This window comes from Tyto alba, unplaced genomic scaffold (assembly GCF_018691265.1).
Source record: "Tyto alba isolate M040663 unplaced genomic scaffold, T.alba_DEE_v4.0 Super-Scaffold_2, whole genome shotgun sequence".
NCBI classification, from domain to species: Eukaryota; Metazoa; Chordata; class Aves; order Strigiformes; family Tytonidae; genus Tyto; species Tyto alba.
The window spans coordinates 8,811,448-8,829,513 of NW_024881282.1; the positions used below are offsets into that span (position 1 = coordinate 8,811,448).

General features: G+C 43.6%; 1 protein-coding gene across 3 annotated transcripts; it reads left to right on the forward strand.

Moving 5' to 3' along the window:
* Window positions 1-8,885: 8,885 nt before the first annotated feature.
* Window positions 8,886-17,257, forward strand: PRSS23 (serine protease 23). 3 transcript variants are annotated; one of them, XM_042793206.1, is made up of 3 exons: window positions 8,886-9,085; window positions 9,327-9,620; window positions 14,089-17,257. In XM_042793206.1, exon 3 carries the CDS (start codon window positions 14,102-14,104, stop codon window positions 15,218-15,220), a length of 1,119 nt encoding a protein of 372 aa, XP_042649140.1. In that variant the 5' UTR covers window positions 8,886-9,085; window positions 9,327-9,620; window positions 14,089-14,101; the 3' UTR covers window positions 15,221-17,257. The 3 variants fall into 3 exon arrangements, with proteins under 3 accessions (XP_042649140.1, XP_042649139.1, XP_032846963.2); XM_042793205.1 differs by lacking the exon at window positions 9,327-9,620 and having other exon boundaries at window positions 8,887-9,085; XM_032991072.2 differs by lacking the exons at window positions 8,886-9,085; window positions 9,327-9,620 and adding an exon at window positions 9,628-9,748.
* Window positions 17,258-18,066: the final 809 nt, after the last annotated feature.

An 18,066-nucleotide genomic window follows, 5' to 3' on the forward strand; every position in this document is an offset into this window, starting at 1 on the left:
GAACAAAAGTACACTCATTAGCACAAATTTAAAACATTATGAAAGAAATCAGCAAAGCAACCAAGAGACTTGCAAAGAAGATAGTATCTAATTTTCCTTAAGCTAATACTCAAGTCTGGAGAATAAGCAAGAGGAATTTTCCTGCTCATTAATAAACATGAATTTGACCTAACTGATATTATTGAATTTAGTGGCAGGATTTCTGTGATCAGACAGTTTAAATCACTTGTTATAATTAAGCCAGCAAGTAGCGTTCTCAAAATAGCAGAAACGTCAAAAATGGCATTGCCTCTTTCTGTCACTGATAAGGGAAACCATTAATCTCAAATGTTTTGAACCACAGGATAAATATCTACTTAAAACATCTCTCTGCAATGTACAGAAACAGTGACTAAATCTGAATGATGTATGCTGGATTCCCCACAGTGACAATGGGACTTTCTAAAAATTACATAAAACAGTTTCCTAAACCTAAAATCAACACAGAAAATATATATTAGCCTTGCTAGTGAACAGAGTTATCATCCCAAGAGTTAAATATTATTGCTTACAGCTGTTACTAAAATTAGACATTTTAAAACCAGGAGTTTTCAAAAACTTGTCAAGAAGCTCTCTTGACTGTTACTGTCAGTTTTCATTTAGTCCTAAAGCAGAATGAATACTGTAAGGGTCTGGAAGAAAGTGAAGGTGATATGAGTATTCGAATAAGACATATGGAATTACCCAGAAAACTATGGGGTTTTCTACTTGATTCCAATCTCAGATCACATAATCAGATTGATGATATATTTCACAAATAATTAAAGTAATATAAGTAACACTTACGGAAACAGATTTTGTCAAAGAATAATACTGCCTTTGATGAATTTGTAAGTTTTAGAACAACAGTAATTGTACTAATACAGTATACTTAGACTTTTAGGGCCTTTGACTATAACACGTCCTGATAAACAGCTGAAGTATAAGTAGAAATAATTAGACAATGATGAACAAAGGCTGTAATGTATACCTACACTGTGATAATTTTTAGCTTAAGACTGATTGTTCTCTAAAATGTCTTTCTAGCTCAAACAAGACCAGTGACTGGGGCAGAGAAGTCCACCAGGTAGTGCAGGGTTTTATCTTTGAACACTGTGCTTCCTTCCAGCTATAAAACCCTCTTTGTGTGGGTAACTTGACTATCAAGTGAAGAGAGACCAAAGTGTTTTGCAGCACCTAAGGTACAAAAAAGCTGGTACTTCTGGCTGGGATCTTTCCTCACGGCCCAGGTCCACTGCTGCGATCAGTAGTTATATGGGATCATCTTCCTACTAATACACAAGGATGAGGGCAGTGCCACGACCCTCACTTCTCCTGAGTGTGGCTGAACTACCACTTGAGGAGTACCTGTGTAGATGTCTGGGTTGGGTGCACTGCTCACTCCTCTTCTGTCCCAGGAAGTCTTCTGCCAAGGTGACCATGGAACAATGCCACGGAGTATATGGGGTGTCTCTGACTTAGTCTTAGGCAGTTGCTAAAGGTAGACAGGTATCTATACACTGCTTCTCTTAGTTCGTATTTTCAGTGAGGATGAGAAAGCTATGTTAAATTCTAAATTATATTTACAGGTTTGATGCATCACTCAGCTCCTGGTGTGGTGTTGAGGTCCTAGACTCAGGTCCGTAGTATCTGTATCTTTATCTGATTTGGCTGTATACACGTCATTAAAAATTATTTTTTTACACTTAAGTCTCTCTCCTTGGTATAAAAGGGAACCAAACTTAACTGAAAGAGTGTAGACTAAGTGCATAGATTTGACATTTCGGAAACAGGCTTTTTCACTGAGTACATTTGAAGAGGAAATATTTACAGACCGCCAGTAAGTACTTGGTACGCAGTATAGAGCAGCACATGGCTATTTTTAGACATTCATCTTTGAGTTTTGAAATGCACTCAAAGGCACACTGTGTCGGAAATAAGTTATAAGAAATCCAGACTTGCTATAAATATTCCTTATGGGATGTGTCTCTGCAAGACATATCATCTAATGGGTTTTTTATCTTCCAGGCTTTGAACTGTAGATTGCAGTAATTAGTGCTAGGAAAGACCTATTGGGTTACCTAAACTGCTACATGATATTCAAGATTGTTCTCTTTCCTAATGTTTTTCTTCACACAGTTTATATATCCTTGGGGATAGGGGAAAAATCCCCTGGGATACTATTTCACAACCAGTTCACACAGTCAGAAATTTTTCTGGTGACATTTAGCCCAAATACGTCTTTTCTTATCGCATTATACTGTTGTCATACTCTTCAGTGCCATGTGAAATAATTCCTCCTTAGGGTCCTATATACTGTGCACTGCAAGTGTAGACTGTTATATTCATCCTGTGATAAACTATGCAAGTTTTCTTTATTTACCTCTAAGCCTTTTTTTTTTTTTTTCCCTTAATCACCTCCAATTTGTCTACATCTCACAGGGAACTAAGTAGCCAGAACTAAATACAGTACTGCAGCTGCAGTCACAGCTGAAAAGCATAAAATCACAATTATTACCTTGCAAATGAAAGATGTCATCTGCCACAAGGGAAGGAAAAGGATCATAGGTTAGTGAAACAGGTTGCCTATTTGGGAGAAAAATCATCACTGTTTTCATAGCTGGATACACTAGATTTGGAAAACAAGCTAAGCTCATCTTGACAAGATGTGAACAAGAGCTGCCCAAGAGCGATTCTCTGAGGAGCAGCACTTAACTCTGAATGGTGTATTGCCATTTAACTTTAAAAGCCAAATGTCCTCTCCACATGAGCTGTCTAGGCTGCCTCCACTGATGCCCAAGAGAAAATAATTCCAGACTGCAGTTCATTCCATAATAACTGCAGCATCTAACACAGGTGGGATGGATTGCCCTCTGGAGATGCCTCCTCTCCTCTGACTTAAAGATGGCCTTCCATAGGCTACTGGCATATTTTTTAGATGGCTAATATTAGCCGAGGTTAATCTTGTTTACTTGTTCCCAAGCTAACTGTAACTGACCTCTCCTGGTTCTAACATGACTCCTCTTCACGTTTCAGACCAGAGGCCCCTATCAGACAGTCCCATGTGCTGGCTGTGATGGCTAAACCGCCCTCCTGTATGCCCTGGACCTCTATGCTCCTTCCCCTTAGGAACACTGACTCACAGGAGTTACATGGACTCACGGAAATTCTACCAGCAAAGGCTTATTTGACTGAGAAATTAAGGCAGAACTGCTCATTAAAATAGTCCCAATCCCTGCCTGATTTTCCTTTGAATTTGTCTCCCTAAGGTGGGGAGATACACCTGCTGTAAGTGTCCCCACGGGGCCTGCATCCACTGCAGGATGATCTTGCCAAGAACACCACCTTCAACCCTTCCTCTCCCTGAGGGATGTTTTAACTGCAGAGGCTCTGTCTGCGCTGCCAGACAGACCATAGCTAGAACATAGACTGAAATACGATGTGGTCCCTCACTGCTAACTCCAGGGTGCCTTTATGCTGGGTGCAACGTGACCAGGCAGCAAACAAAGTCTGAGCTCAAGCATCTTACTAGAAATCCTACCAATTCTTGCTGTACAACAGGGCTAGGAAATGCCTTCCCAGCATTAGCCACACAGCATCATTGCAAAGGCTGATGGGCAGGTGGTGAAAGGTTTGTCCAAACACTGTGCCCAGCTCATCTGCTCTGCAGGCGTGGGCTCTCACTGCAGGGAGGGAGAACCTTCTCCTTTGCTGTGTGCTCTAACACGGGCTTCTCTTTAAACAAGCTGGGCATGAGGTGACTATGATCTCCAATGGGAGCTAAAAGCAGTCTATTAATATCCTCACTGAGCTTCTAACTATACAGTAACTTCGTGGTCACATACAACACTTATAAAATGTTATAGCTCACTATTCTTAGATGAGTACATGGTGGATTCAAAACTGCCAGACGGAGCAGTGAAACCTACAGCAGAATCTAAACCCAGCAGACAGACATAGGCTAGCATGAAAACAAAAACAGTAGTGATGTATGTGGTACAGTTTTGCATAATGCTGAAGATTCTCTTTTTCAGGAAATTCCCGGAGTTCTCAGGGAGTGCAGTTGCAGTGGATGTTTTATTTGTAAGGTGTTATTTTGGGATTACTTCACTGTATTGATATGCTGTTTATCCAAATGGTGAAGATGCAGTGTCTTACAAGAATCTCAGCCTTGTTGGAGCAAATCCAGGTGCCTGTTTTATTTCAACAAGTTTTCACTATCATGAAATTAAAGGGGCACTGTTATTTTAAATATTACTTGTCAGAAATGTTTTCAGTAATATGAATAGCAGTAATTTCCAAGATCTGTAGAGCTAAAAGCATCTATACTATATATATAGCTGTGAATTTTGAACCAAGCTGAATTCAAAATGTTGTTCCTCATTTTCTTCTTTCTATGCATCTCATGGTTTGATCAAAATTTCTACATAATATACTCTATTCCAAGCAGATATTTAGAGAATCTCATGCCCTGTCTGACAGATATAGATAATCCCAATAAGCCTTTCAAGTGAGAATTCTGGGGGGAAAAACCCTACAAAATTATTCCTAAACACACTGTAATTTCAGTCCTATTTTTCATGTTTCCCATGTGGTAGTACATTACTTTTCCAATAATTTTAGAAAATTTAAAGCTTGAGTTGTCTCAGGCAAAGGCGTTTATTTGCACAATTATGTCTGCAGGTGGAACTGTGCACTCGAAACCTTCCCGTGTTAGCATGATTTGCAACTAGATGCACAAATACTCATATTCACCCAGGAAGAAGATGGACACACTGAGTGGTATTCATTTCACTTAATTGTAGGCATCAGAAAGTTGAATTTAACCTCTGCTAATAGGCAATGGAAGGAAATTAGTGCTTTTAAGGAATGATTATCTTGCCTATCTTAAATCCTATTTTAGCATGTAATAAATCTCCCTCCGAGGTAGACCCTAAAGGCCTGCAAAAGGAACTCATAGTGGTCATGCCTAACTTTTAGCTCTCTTTATTTGGACGAAGGGATCCTCTCCAAGGCTAGGGTCCTCCGCGCTGCTCCACTGTGTCACACTTGCAGATGACAAGATTTTTGCTAACACAGGAAGGATACTGTATAAATTCAGCTGTCAGTTTTCCCACTTGGCAATCTTTTTCATAACCCAAACAACTCAGATTCTCAGTCCTCACATGCTTCCTTTAAGAGCTGACAGTAAAAGTATCTTGCTTCTGGGAACTAGGAATAAGTGCCTCCCCCACCACCCTTGCATCCACAGTCTTGGAAAACTCAAGGAAAATAGTTCATTCTCTCTGGGTGGTATCAACTTATGGTACAATGCATCTGAGGCAAATGTCTGTCCTTCCCTTCCTTGTCACCACAGCACCTGGTCATGGGACAATCACCACTGTATTTATCATCATAACACTGCCTTGAGATAGAACATGCTCTCACACTCGTGGAACCGAGGCAGCAGAGCTTTCCTGAAGTCCTGCAATGAAGTAGGGGCAGAGATGAGGATAGGACTTGCTTCTCCAAAGTCCCAGTCTGCATCATCCTTGCCTTCAAAATAGACTGTTTTCAAAGGGATAGAGAGTGTCTTCACCTTTAACTTCTTCCTCCTGCAGTTAGAAAGAGCTTTGGGAAACAGGGCAGGGGTCTCTGTCCTGTGCAAGGAAGAGGGAGCCTGCTGGGTAGCTGCCATTGCGACGGGGAACTCCAAGGCCTTTCCCGCTGCATTATATCAGCAGTGAGCAATGGGAGGACTCACTTGAGCCAGTTGTGGGTTGTCATTCTTCCTTCCAGACTCAGTGGCCTCTGAAATCACTCCATTGTCTGCGGTGGAATCTGGCACAGGCCCATAATGCCAGGTTACTTCACTTCCCTGCAGAATAAAAGATTTCTTCAACCATGAGAAATTACGTCCTGACAGTGCCATTCATTAGGGCTCCCACCTGTAGACTGTTTCATTTTCAGCTTACTTGCAAGGTGCTGAAAAGCCAGCATGTGTGTTATCACTTGACAATATAGTACAGCTAATACCTCTTCACCGTTACGTATGTTGTCACTTACTGCTCTTTGCCTCAACAATGGCTCACAGTAACACTCAGATCTTGGACTTCACTCTCTTTTTAAAAAAGCTTGTGCAGCCCAAATTCAACACCGCTCTTGTTTCTGAAGAATTACACATATAGGGAAAAAAAATCTATAATTGGTATTTTCTTCCTCTTTTGAATTAGATTTTGTCTATAGCTGCTGGAGAAAACTGGACAGTGGCACATTTTTTCTTAAGGCAGGCATTAAAATAGGCCAGGCAAGCCGTCTTTTCTGAGTTTATGGTTCAATGTATGACCTAAAACCAAAATTAGACATTTTTGTGGCAACCAATTGTCTCATAACTTAATTTCAGACTAAGTGTTCTTCTCCACGGCCTTTGGCATGAAAGAAGTTTTTGCCCAACGCTTTCTTTAAGGCTTCATTCTCAGGCAGAGTCCTGTAGACACCAAGCCTTGTGGCTCCTATAAACCTATGTTGTCATGAGTAGAAGTACATCTTATCATCTGTGTAACTGAAATTTGTGGACTGGTAGGAATGAACCAGCTGCCCATGGTGGCAGGTGCTGTGCAAACATAGCACAAAAAGATGATCCTTTCTCCTAATCAGAAGTAGAGAGACAGCAGTCAGTCACAGGAAGACAGAGATACACCAGGAAACCACAAAAAGTGTGCTGGGATGTCTCTAACTATGAACTTTTACACAGACACTTTTTTTGGATGGGGTGCCTCTATCTTTTTCAGCACTGACTTATAGCTGCTGCTCTAGACAGGAAAGATCTATAGTGTTGTATTGTATCACAGATAGCCCAAGGCATCCCAAACCCCTACAGTTGAGGTGAATCCCACCATACATATCGTAGCTGTGTCTTGTATCTTTGCCTCCCATCTGCTGCAAACATGTCTATCAGTATAACATCGTCTAGGATTGCATCTATTTGAATTTGTGTCTGGAGATCAAACAGTCTTTCTTTAGTCAGACAGAATTTATTCAGTCACTGCAAATAAAAAATTGCGGAAAACATGCAAAGAAGGAAACAATTATGCTAATATTTATTCCTTGTTCACAAGGAGCCTCTTGAAACCAGCAGTGTGATACAGGAAGGCTGATACATTTGAGAGAAAGCAGGAAAGGGACATAGAGGAATGTTCAGTGAAGGGTTTGCAGTCATCTAGAAGTGACTGCTGGGCAATCTGTACCTTGTCAGAAGAGTAAAAGTGATCAAGAGGCCCCGTTTGGTGTGGTAACCTACTGCAGTCAGGAAGACCTGTGAGAGGAAAGCTGGGAAGGCCCTGGAGTGCACACAGAGGTTGTGACAGAAGAGGCTGTACGACCATGGAAAGCAAGAGCCCGTGTGGACCACTGCTGCAGCTGCAACTCTCACTATGTACACCAAACCTCACAACGCTTTCACCCCCTACAAGACATGGGCCAACTCCTCCATTCACGCAAAACAGGGCAGAGCTTCGTGAGCGGTGGGACTGTGTACCTAATTGGGTGGCGAGTAGATGCAGAGTACAGATGAGGAAGGAACCTGTGATTAGTATGTTGTTGCTGATGAAGTCTTACTTGTTAGCTGCCTACTGATACTCCATGTACCTTCCTCACTGCTGCATGATCATTTCCTGGTGGCCCAAGAGCAGCTGAACTGGTGTCACCAGCCCTGTCTTCCCCCTGACACCAGTTGTATTTCCTAGCTGTGTTTCTGCTGGAGATGTTTGTCCTCTGCCCCTGGGGACCTCTCCCTCATGTTGTAACTCTCCTCTAGGCATTCATAGTTTAGAAAGACTTGTCTGAGCCTTTCTGATTTTTGTAGCACTTGCTTTTTCCAAGCATCTGTTAAAACCTTTCCACAGACCCAAATGGGGTTGGTGCTAGGCCCAAGTAAATGTAAGTTACAAAAATCATGTCTGAGAATGTAAGATCCTGTAACATCTCAGCTCCTCACATAGGGTCTGTGTATGAGGCAGAGATTTCTTTATGCTTCAGGCTCTCCTGGTCCTTTGTATGGGTAGCAGCAGGGTAAAGAGGTCAGTAGAAGGCAGCAAATAAATTGATTCCTGTGAAATTTATATTTCCTTTCTGGGGTAATGGTGATCAGCTGGGAATTTTGGCAAAACTTTTTGCAGATTTTTCTCTCAGAGTTAAAACATATTGCAGGATTTTTGCCTTCTTGGCTCCGGTTTCCTCTTTTCTTGCCAGGTATCATTATAAGAATTCAAGGATGAGTAATTAAAACCCATGCGAAGAACACGACTGACAAACTCAAGTATCTGCCTGATGAGGCAACACAGGTGACAGGCCGCAGAGCTCCTGGTGCTTATGCCCTGCAATGGCAGGAGGGACCCCAGGGCTTCACCCCATGCCTGGGGACCCTGCGAGAAGGGACCTGCCACGCTGGGGACCCAGACGTTGGGGACGAAGAGCCTGGTGCCCTCGGGGCCACGGAGGTGCCACCACTGCACCTCAAAACCTCCCATCCCAGCCCTGGGGTAGCCTGACCCCCCCCAGGGTGAGGGGATGGCGGCCCCTGAGATGCCTGCAGTGCCGGGACGCAGTGAATAAAAACAAAGATGAGGGGGGGAAAAAAAAATAAATGTTTTTCCTTAGGAAGTAAATTAAACAGCGGTAAAAGTGGAAAGAAAAAAAAAAAAAAAAAAAGGGGTGACGCCCCACGGGTGCACTGGGGAGGTGGCTGGGCTGGGGGGAGGCCTGCGCTGAGGGACTGCCACGGCCCCGGGCCTCGCCCAGCAGGGCCCCCCCGCTGCGGCGGGCGGGCGGTGGGACGGGCCGCGGGGAGCGCTGCGGAGCTGGGGACGGAGCCGGGGGACGGGGCGGGGGACGGAGCGGGGCTCGGCGGCGGCAGCTACCTGCGGGAGGCGCCGCTCCGCCCCGCTCGCAGCGCGCCTCGGAGGGCAGGCGCCCGGCGGGAGGGAGCGGGGGAGGCGCCCCCGAGCCCCGCGGAGGCGGCGGGAGGGATGGGACCGGCCCCGCCACCTGCCTGAGCGGCTCCCGGAGACGCCGCCGCCGCGGGGAGCTGGTAGGTAGCGGGTCCCGCCGGCCGGGAGGGTGCCGCGGGGCGCCGGGGGGGACAGAGGGGCGGCGGGGAGGGTGGCGAGGGCCGTTCGCCCCGCTCGGTGCCCTGAGGCCAGCGCCTCACCTGCCGAGGGGAGCCCGGCGCTGCGGGGCACCGGCCGTAGCCGGGCTGCGGGAGCCGCTGTCCCGGCTCGGCTCGGGGCGAGCCCTCCGCGGCTGAGCTTAATTTTTAACCCTCCTCGCAGCCAACGGGAGCGCACCCGGCGCCGCCTCCCCGGCGGCGGGCAAACAAAAGGGATAACGCAGCGGCTTCTCCCCGCCGGTCCCCGCGTCGGGTTTGAAGCCGCCGGGGCGGCTGGTGCCGCTGCTCGGTGATGCCGGTGCCGAACTTTGAAGCGGCGTCTAGTGAGGAAACAGCTGATAGAAAATTCGCCTCTGCTGCTTTCGACGCTGGGGAGGCGTCAGAAGTCGCTCTCCGGTTGAGCCGCTGCGGTCCTCTACTTTGATTCATCACCGCGACCGAGAACATCAGTATTTTGGTGTTTTGTTTTGTTTTGTTTTTTTATTATTTTTTTAAGAAATACATGACGCGATCTCTTCAGCGGAGCGGTTGCTGGAGCCTGCGGCAGTTGTTTGCCTCCTGCTCCGAGCGAGGTCTGAGGGGTCGGTAAGGTCCCACCAGAGACCCCGCTTGCACGGCTGCCCGGTCACTTGGGTGGTTTGATAGCCCTGGGGATGCATGTCCTGGTTCATAGCTTACCTTTTTATTCAAGTTGACCGTCACTGTCTGCCTGTAACGCGGTTTGCTCTTGTACGGTGAAACCGAAGCTGCTTTAGAGGGATGAAGGGAGCGCGAAAAGAGGCAGTAAAATTATTCTGTAGGAATTGAACTGTGGTGAACACATAATATGATCCCTTTCCTCTGTGTGTGCATATGTCGCTGACACACGTGCCAAAATACCCGCTGTGCCTGTTGTATATGTTAACAGACTTGGCCTGCCAGTATCAAAGTTCGTTTCAGGTTTTCTGAGACATCTCTTCTTGCAGCCCTCAGTCTAGCGGGTGAGGCAGTGTAACAATCACACACACCACCCTCAGCATCGCAGGCAGGCTAATAGAGATGTTATATTTTAATGGCAGCAAGGCTTCTGTAATTCTTAAAGCACGACTCAATTATTTTTGCTGTGTTTTAACATGTTCTGTGACTAAGAAAAGCAGCAGAGATATTTTGGCACGGCAGTGACAGTGATTTAGTTCACCCTTATAATTTGGTTTGAGGCAGGTTTTTCTCTCTTACTTTTTTTTTTTTTTTTTTTTTTTTTTTCAGTGTTAATCATTCTGGCTTCCAGCACTGTGGAAAAACTTTCTTAATTTCAAAGTGTAATGGAGACTGTTTGGTTCATGGGCTTTCATACTGGATGTTCCAAGATTTATTGTTATTTAACCATCTTTTACAAGAACCACCCCTGAAGTAGTGAACTCTTGCAAAAAAATTACTTGCTTATTAGAAAATGATTCATGTCCTTCCTGAACAAGGCAGTTCTCTTTCACCAACATCTATCTCAAGGCGTGAATGGCTGTAGCAGGCAGGAAAATGTGTCTGTGAAGTGTTTTAGCGGCATGGGGAGCCCCGGGATAGCTGTCACTGTTTCCATTCTCTAAACAATTTTAATGCCATTAGCAAGTGTGATTATGTACAAACCGCTTTCTAGGGGGTTCCTAGGCTGGATATCAGAGCAGGGCTTTGTACTGAGTCAAAGGGTGGATTGAGTTTATGACACAGTTTAAACAGAAACAGAAGAGTGGTACTACAGTAGAGCAGCACATCGTAATTCATTCCATATCATTTTATGATAGCTGTTCAGGGAAGTACTCACTTCTTACCAGTTTGTTCCGTTTGAGAACATTGTTCAGGGTCACCCTTGAGTAAGTAGCTGAATGTAGAGAGTGTTAACTCTGTCTTTTGCAGCTTTTTGTTTTTAACAAAAAGGAAAAGAGAAAGGAGAAAGAAAGAAGAGGCTAACTGGTAGGTGTCTCTTTAAATTTAGACTACTTTTTAAATTATTTCATTTTTCTGCTTAACCATTTATATTTTAAGGAGGAGGGATCTACGCGGAAGAGGTACTATGCAGTAATTTGGCATCTGGTTATAAATAAGACATATTTATTCTATTTATTGCAGCTCAGAGCTGACTTAGTACCAGTTATGTCTCCAGATAAGACATAATTACGAAGACTTCAGTAAATGCTGTGGTTTGTGAGCACTGTTTAGCTTCTATGGTCAGGTATAAGCACACAACTGTAATTTTATTGTTAACTTTTAATAGCATTTTAAATAACAGAAAATTTCTGCAACTGATGAAAGGGCTGTTTTATCCCATATATCTGCAATGTGATCCCAGCACAGAGGCAGCAGGGGAGAGGTGTGGGAAGGCTTGCTCAGAGACATAAAGTGGAGTAAGTACCACTTTACACACCACAGCACAGACACAGATAACCATCTTCTGAAGCCTTTTTTGGGGACCAACTTGAGTCCCAGCTCTTGTCTTGTTCTCTTCATAGGGCGGCTGCCCTCTACTGTCTAAAACTGCCTTGGAAAGTGTTGGTGTTGCTGTAGTGGTAATGGCAGGGAGATAAGGGAGGGCAAGTTGCAGGGAGAGGTAATTTCTGTTTTCAGCCTGGATGATGCTCTCAGAGGAAGCAGAGAAGTTGTTGGGCACACAGTCACTTCATCAGGTCGCTGTGCTGACAGGCACGAGGGAATCTTGCTGCTTGTGCAAATAACAACTGACAAGACGCTCTGAATTTTCCCCTGCCAGCTAAATAAACCAGCCAAAGGCCAGCATTGACTCAGCATGAATGATTTTTGGGTCCAAGAAGTGTTATGAGTGGTGCAATTTAGGCAGAGATTCCACCTATCGAGAAAGCCTCATATGTAATTTGTGGCAATAACTTTTATGTGAAGCAGATGAGAGCAGACTGCTTATAAATACGTGCTCTTAATAATGGGATCTGCTACCTGATGCACAGCATAACTGTGATTTAGTCTGTTTTCAGCTTCTTACTGGGAGACCAGAAAACATTTCTGTTTACAGTCCTCACTGTCACAAGTAAGACAGTTAACACTTGACTTACACTAGTGTATATTGTCTTTGTGAAAATGGAGTGGTATCATTTGTCTCTGTTACCTTCTTTTCCTATGTTTTCCTAATCACTGTTATACAACAAGTATATTTGATACACAGCAAGTGTTTCCTGGGCCATCCTTATACCAATGTGAAACTATCTCATTTCATAGCTTGCAAAGCCCAACCACATCTGATATTAATCTCTGCTGTGGAAGGAGCCGGAGGAGCTGATGGCTTTCTTTGAACACATAGGCAAATATTTTCCAATTTTGGGACATCCAAATTATGCAATTCTGATTCATGTTTAAAATGGCCTGTATTTTTTTGACTTGCCTGTTAGGTATAAAGTAAACCATTATGTAGCACTTAACCCTTCTAGAAAAAAATACATCCCTTTAAAGATGTCCTGTTTGTTAATGAAAACATTACCAACAGTCTGGTCGTTTCTGGAAGAGTCAGTAGCTGCCTCTGTGGCATCAGTAGCACCAGCTCTGTTCATCTACGTCTGTTTTTTGGAATGAGAATGTTTTGCTATCCTGTGTGAGTCAATTGATATTTTGAACATTGTGCGCTCTAATTATAGACTCCATTCCCAAAGAGGATGCTACCAACAATGGAAGAATCCAGGCCCAATATTTGAGTTGGACACCTTTGGACTTTAGCAGTCTGTAGCTTCTGAAGTCTTTTTTGGTGCAGCTTAGGGATGGAATATTCCTACAAAAAGTGTTGGAGAGAAGGATTTTTCTTTTTTATTCATAGAGAGCTGTGGTTATCTCCTGTGTGATTTGCTTTGGTTTACTTGTTTGAGGTATTTCAGGAATGATCCTGCAGTTGTGATCAGTGTAACCTCAGCAGGGTTTTAAATATGTGTAAGCTCAACATAATTGTGATGTTTTGTTTGAATAATCTTTGTATGAGGGAGATCCTGCCTGTCTTCCTTCCCAGGGCACAATGCCTCCTGCAGCGATTCAGCTGTATGGCTAATTTTCAAATAAACTAAAGTTACACATTTTCTTGACACAGTACTAGTGCACGCTGTTCTCTGCAGTCTGAGGCCCTCTGCCTGTGGTTCATAAACACATTTATAGTCTCATTTGCTTCCCTGTGCTCAGAGGGGGTTGGTCTGCATTTCTAATTAATTGAGTTTATAAAGGAATAAGCCAGTATGTTAACTGAAAATTCCCTCAAGGATTGTAAACTTACTTCATTAGCTTCCCTCATATAATCATATCTCCCTTTCTCATGTAAGCCTAGGGGAGAGCAAATGCTACATGGAGCAGAAACCTTCCTCTGGTAAGAGTTGCAAGGGGAAGCGAGTCTCCTGTGCAGTCATGTTCTGCAACCCAGCTCCTGTTCAGGTTACCTTCTTTGCCCACCCGCCTGTTCCTACCACCGCCTTGATGCCTCTGGCTAGGACAGCAAATGGTGTGAGGTGATTTAAGGACCTCTCTCACTGAAGTCAGAGAGTAGATGGGAGCTTGCGGAGAATGCTGTGGTCTAGCTGAAGTAAGACACATCAACTCTTTGCAGGAGCTATGATTTCTGAAGGCAGGAATTACACGGAGTCTGAATTTTCTTTATACCGTGTGAAGACAAATATCATAACTTCCCACTGATATCAGCGGGGAGTTGGTGTCTCAGCACACCTAAGGGTTAAATGCCCTGTGGTACAGTGTTAACCAGGGACACTTGTTTTAAGGTACAGGTTAAGGCATTAGTTTAACACTGAGAAATATGAAGTACTTACTGACAGTTGGCTCTGTTCAAATCACTTGACCCTTATTATATTATACTTGGTTAGCAAGCCATTACTTAGCAAGATAGATCAATCTTGCAAAAAGTTTGGGTGAGTAACTGGACTTCCTTTTGCTTTCCACAGACCGGCATTCAGAATGGCAGGCTTGTCCACTTTAATCTTCTTTTTGTGTGCTGCTAAAGATGTGATGCCCTCCAGTTCTCACTGGAAGCCAACTTGGCCATCGTACAGAGTTCCGGTTATCCTGCCACAGTCTACCCTTAACTTGGAGAAACCACAGTTTGATGCAGAAGCCAAACTGGAAGTGGTTTCTCCCTGTGGCCCAGCATGCCACAAAAGTTCTCCGCTGCCAACTTACGAAGAAGTGAAGAACTACCTGTCCTATGAAACTTTGTACGCGAATGGTAGCCTCACTGAAACTGAAGTGGGTATATATATTCTGAGCAGCAGCGGTGATGGGTCTCAAGGCAAATCTCGAACTAAGAGGCAGATCTATGGCTATGACAGCAGGTTTAGCATTTTTGGTAAAGACTTCTTGTTGAATTACCCATTCTCCACATCGGTGAAGCTATCTACAGGTTGCACGGGGACGCTGGTGGCTGAAAAGCATGTTCTTACTGCCGCTCATTGTATCCACGATGGCAAGAGTTACGTCAAAGGAGCTCAGAAACTGCGGGTGGGCTTCCTAAAGCCCAAACTGAAAGATGGCAGCAAAGGGGCCAATATCACAAACTCAGCAATGCCTGAGAAAATGAAATTCCAGTGGATCCGAGTGAAACGGACACATGTCCCCAAAGGATGGATCAAAGGCAATGCCAATGATATTGGCATGGATTATGACTATGCCCTGCTGGAGCTCAAGAAGCCTCATAAAAGAAAGTTTATGAAGATAGGTGTGAGCCCACCAGCAAGGCACTTACCTGGAGGGAGGATTCACTTCTCTGGTTATGACAATGATCGTCCAGGAAACTTGGTTTACCGTTTCTGTGATGTCAAAGATGAAACATATGACCTGTTGTACCAGCAGTGCGATGCCCAGCCGGGTGCGAGTGGATCTGGGGTGTATGTGAGGATGTGGAAGAGGCAGAATCACAAATGGGAGCGTAAAATTATTGGAATATTTTCAGGCCATCAGTGGGTGGACATGAATGGCACCCCACAGGATTTCAATGTAGCTGTTCGCATCACACCCCTCAAATACGCACAGATCTGTTACTGGATCAAAGGCAACTACCTTGACTGCAGGGAAGGATAAAGACAATGACAGTTCTTGAAAGCACTTAATGACTGGTTTTAATTACTCGTCTGAGGAATGGCTAGACTTCTGCTGCAGATATGTGTGATATGATCTTGTAACATCAGGTTGTGATATATAGCTTTTCAAGCAAGCCACCTTGTTCTTAGCATGGGGGCTGTATGGTGCTATCATTACAGCTCAGAACCGGGAAGGAGGTCTGCTGGGTGGGGAAGGAGCAGGTGGACTTGCTGAATTTGCAGCTGAGCAACTGAAGATTAATTAGGGGCGGATCAGTAAACAGTACGAAATCAGAACCGTCTCCAAAGAATCTTATAAAAGGGACACTGTTGACTATCTCATGCCTACAATGTTTGTTTTAATAAATCCTAGGATTAGTAGAAATGCTTTGATCTGAACTTTTAAAAGAAAATATTTCTATGCTGTTGGGGGCTGAAGAGGGGCATTTAATGGTGTTTGCAACCCAAACATTACAGCTTTGTGTTCCTGCATGAGAAAGGGAGTGTGAAAAGGGCAAGGCATGCGCTGTGGGAGACAAATGCCACATAAATAGCATGAAGGGTAAATAACTGCATAACACTTCTAACCTTTATTTGGCTTGAGTGATCTGAGACTTTGTAAGTAACATAGTTAAGAAAAATGCTTTTTGAGCAAACAGACCTTGATGTTGCAAGGACTTGACTGTGAAGATGATGTTGGTCATATGAGCAGTGCCATTGCATCCTGCTTTGGGAAACACAAATCACACATGGGCTTAAATCGTTACAGCAGCTGGGGCATAGCCTTACACCTAGCAGGATCCCTATGAATATACTATTATAGAAAGCATGTGGGGACAGAGGCTTGTTTTCTGTTATGACCTGCTTAGATATCTTAAGGAAAATCTTGTGTCAGCAACTCAGATTTTCAGAGGGGAAGCCTGTCTGGGGTCTTGCTGGCCATCTGAATTGCTGCCTGCAAAGCAGCTAAAGGGGAGAGTGGGACAAGGGTTCTACTGAGTTTTTACCCTTTTTGTGGAAGATCCATGCTGGCCTACCTAAAAATACACGAGATAGAGGGACCCTAGAGTGTCTCTCTCTTGTATCCCATTTCACACGGTAATTTGTAGGGCATCTTGACTTCTGTTCTTTGTGTTATTTGGGGTAGGAATCCTCTTCCCCATCAAATTGTTGAGTTACAAATAATTCTTGGCAAATGCACAGTTCAGTAATTCTGCAGCTGGAATAGAGCCACAATCTGAATTTGCTATGAAGTGATGCTCTCTGTCTCTTATAGGTGACAGTAACTTACATTTTTTCTATAGCAGAATTGTAGTTTGAAACAAGAACTGTCTTTTATAGGTAAAATAAGTCCAGCCAAATACTTGTAGCTCAGCAAACAGCATTGAGAAGTCAATGTGGTCTGTACAAACAGTGTTTCTCAGGTGGATTGTGCCACTGTATTGCAGTAACATGGTTAAGTACATGCTGCCGTGCCAATACTGTTTTTTTTTTTAAATAGGAGGATAAACACTGGCTCCAGTTCCAGTTTCCCTTCCATCCATCTCTCACTGTCTCCTGAAGCTTACCAGGTTGCCTGTGGCACTTGGTGGTGTTGAGCAGATGCAAGTCCCTGAAATGGCAGAGCTGGGAAGGAATGAATCTAAGCAGAGCTTCCCTACGCTATACAAGGAAAATGTTAATTCAGCTAAGCCTGTCTTACACTCCACTAATTAATATGGCATTTGTAAACATATGCCTAATGGTGCTTTATGTTTGTGATGGCTTTAGCTCTAGTTCTGAAAAACATTTTTTGCTAGGGCTGCCTATGATTATTATTTTTATAGGTTCAGTGTACAAAAACATGGACCCTCATGTGGGCTTTTGGTGCACTCAGATACAAGCAGTTACTAATGCTTTGAAATATGAATAATCACCATATGTATCTGATGGTCTTTTTCTGCCTTTTTATTTTAATTTCCTTTACTTTATGGCTGTTATCTGGAGCACTTTTGTTTGAATGTATCACCGCGAATAAAGAAAAGTTACAGAATTTCAATGCAGACATTCTTGTATTTGTACTATACTTGGGTTGCACTTTCAATCTCATTTTGATTACTTATTTGGAAGGACATTCAGATGCAGAACAGATGTATTAATATCCTCAATACTGGTTGTTTTCTTTCAGTTTTCCTTTACCCCCACCTGTTATAGAAGTTTTTTTTTTTTTTTTTTTCAGTAGGTTTAATTACTCTGTGTCTTTGGACAGTAATAATCAATCTTAGCTTTCTTATAACTGTTGCAGTTCCAAAGCCAGTCAGAGCTCAGATTAGTTACAGCTGAAAATAACATATTAGACAAACAAGTCACATTTTTTTTTTTTATTAACTTTAGGATCAATAAACAATAAAGGAATTTGAACCAGTCAGTATAAGGTCATAAATCAGGTCCATCTTCTTTTTCTTTTAGTTGATGCAGTAAGAAAAAAGTTCCTCTGAAGCCAACAGTGAGACCCACAGTTTTTCGCGGGACACTGGAGTGCAGAAATGTTCTGCTCTTTGATTTGGGAATTGCTGTCCATACACCTTTCCTAATTTCTGGATATGCATACTACATCATGTGGGCTTGAGAACATCAGTCCTGGCTTATGGGACATATTTCCTATCCCCTGGTCGTGTTCTCAACTGCTTCATCGGACTGTAAACCAAGATCTTTTATTCTCTCAAAATGACTGGCAGAGTGGAGTTGTGCAGAAGGCAAATGAGCTTGAGTAATGTGAGCAAGTTTTTTTAAAAAAGATAGAAATGCATGCAGCAAGTTTAGTGTAATCAGGGGCGGGAGAGTCTCTTTCTACTGTACACCCTGTGC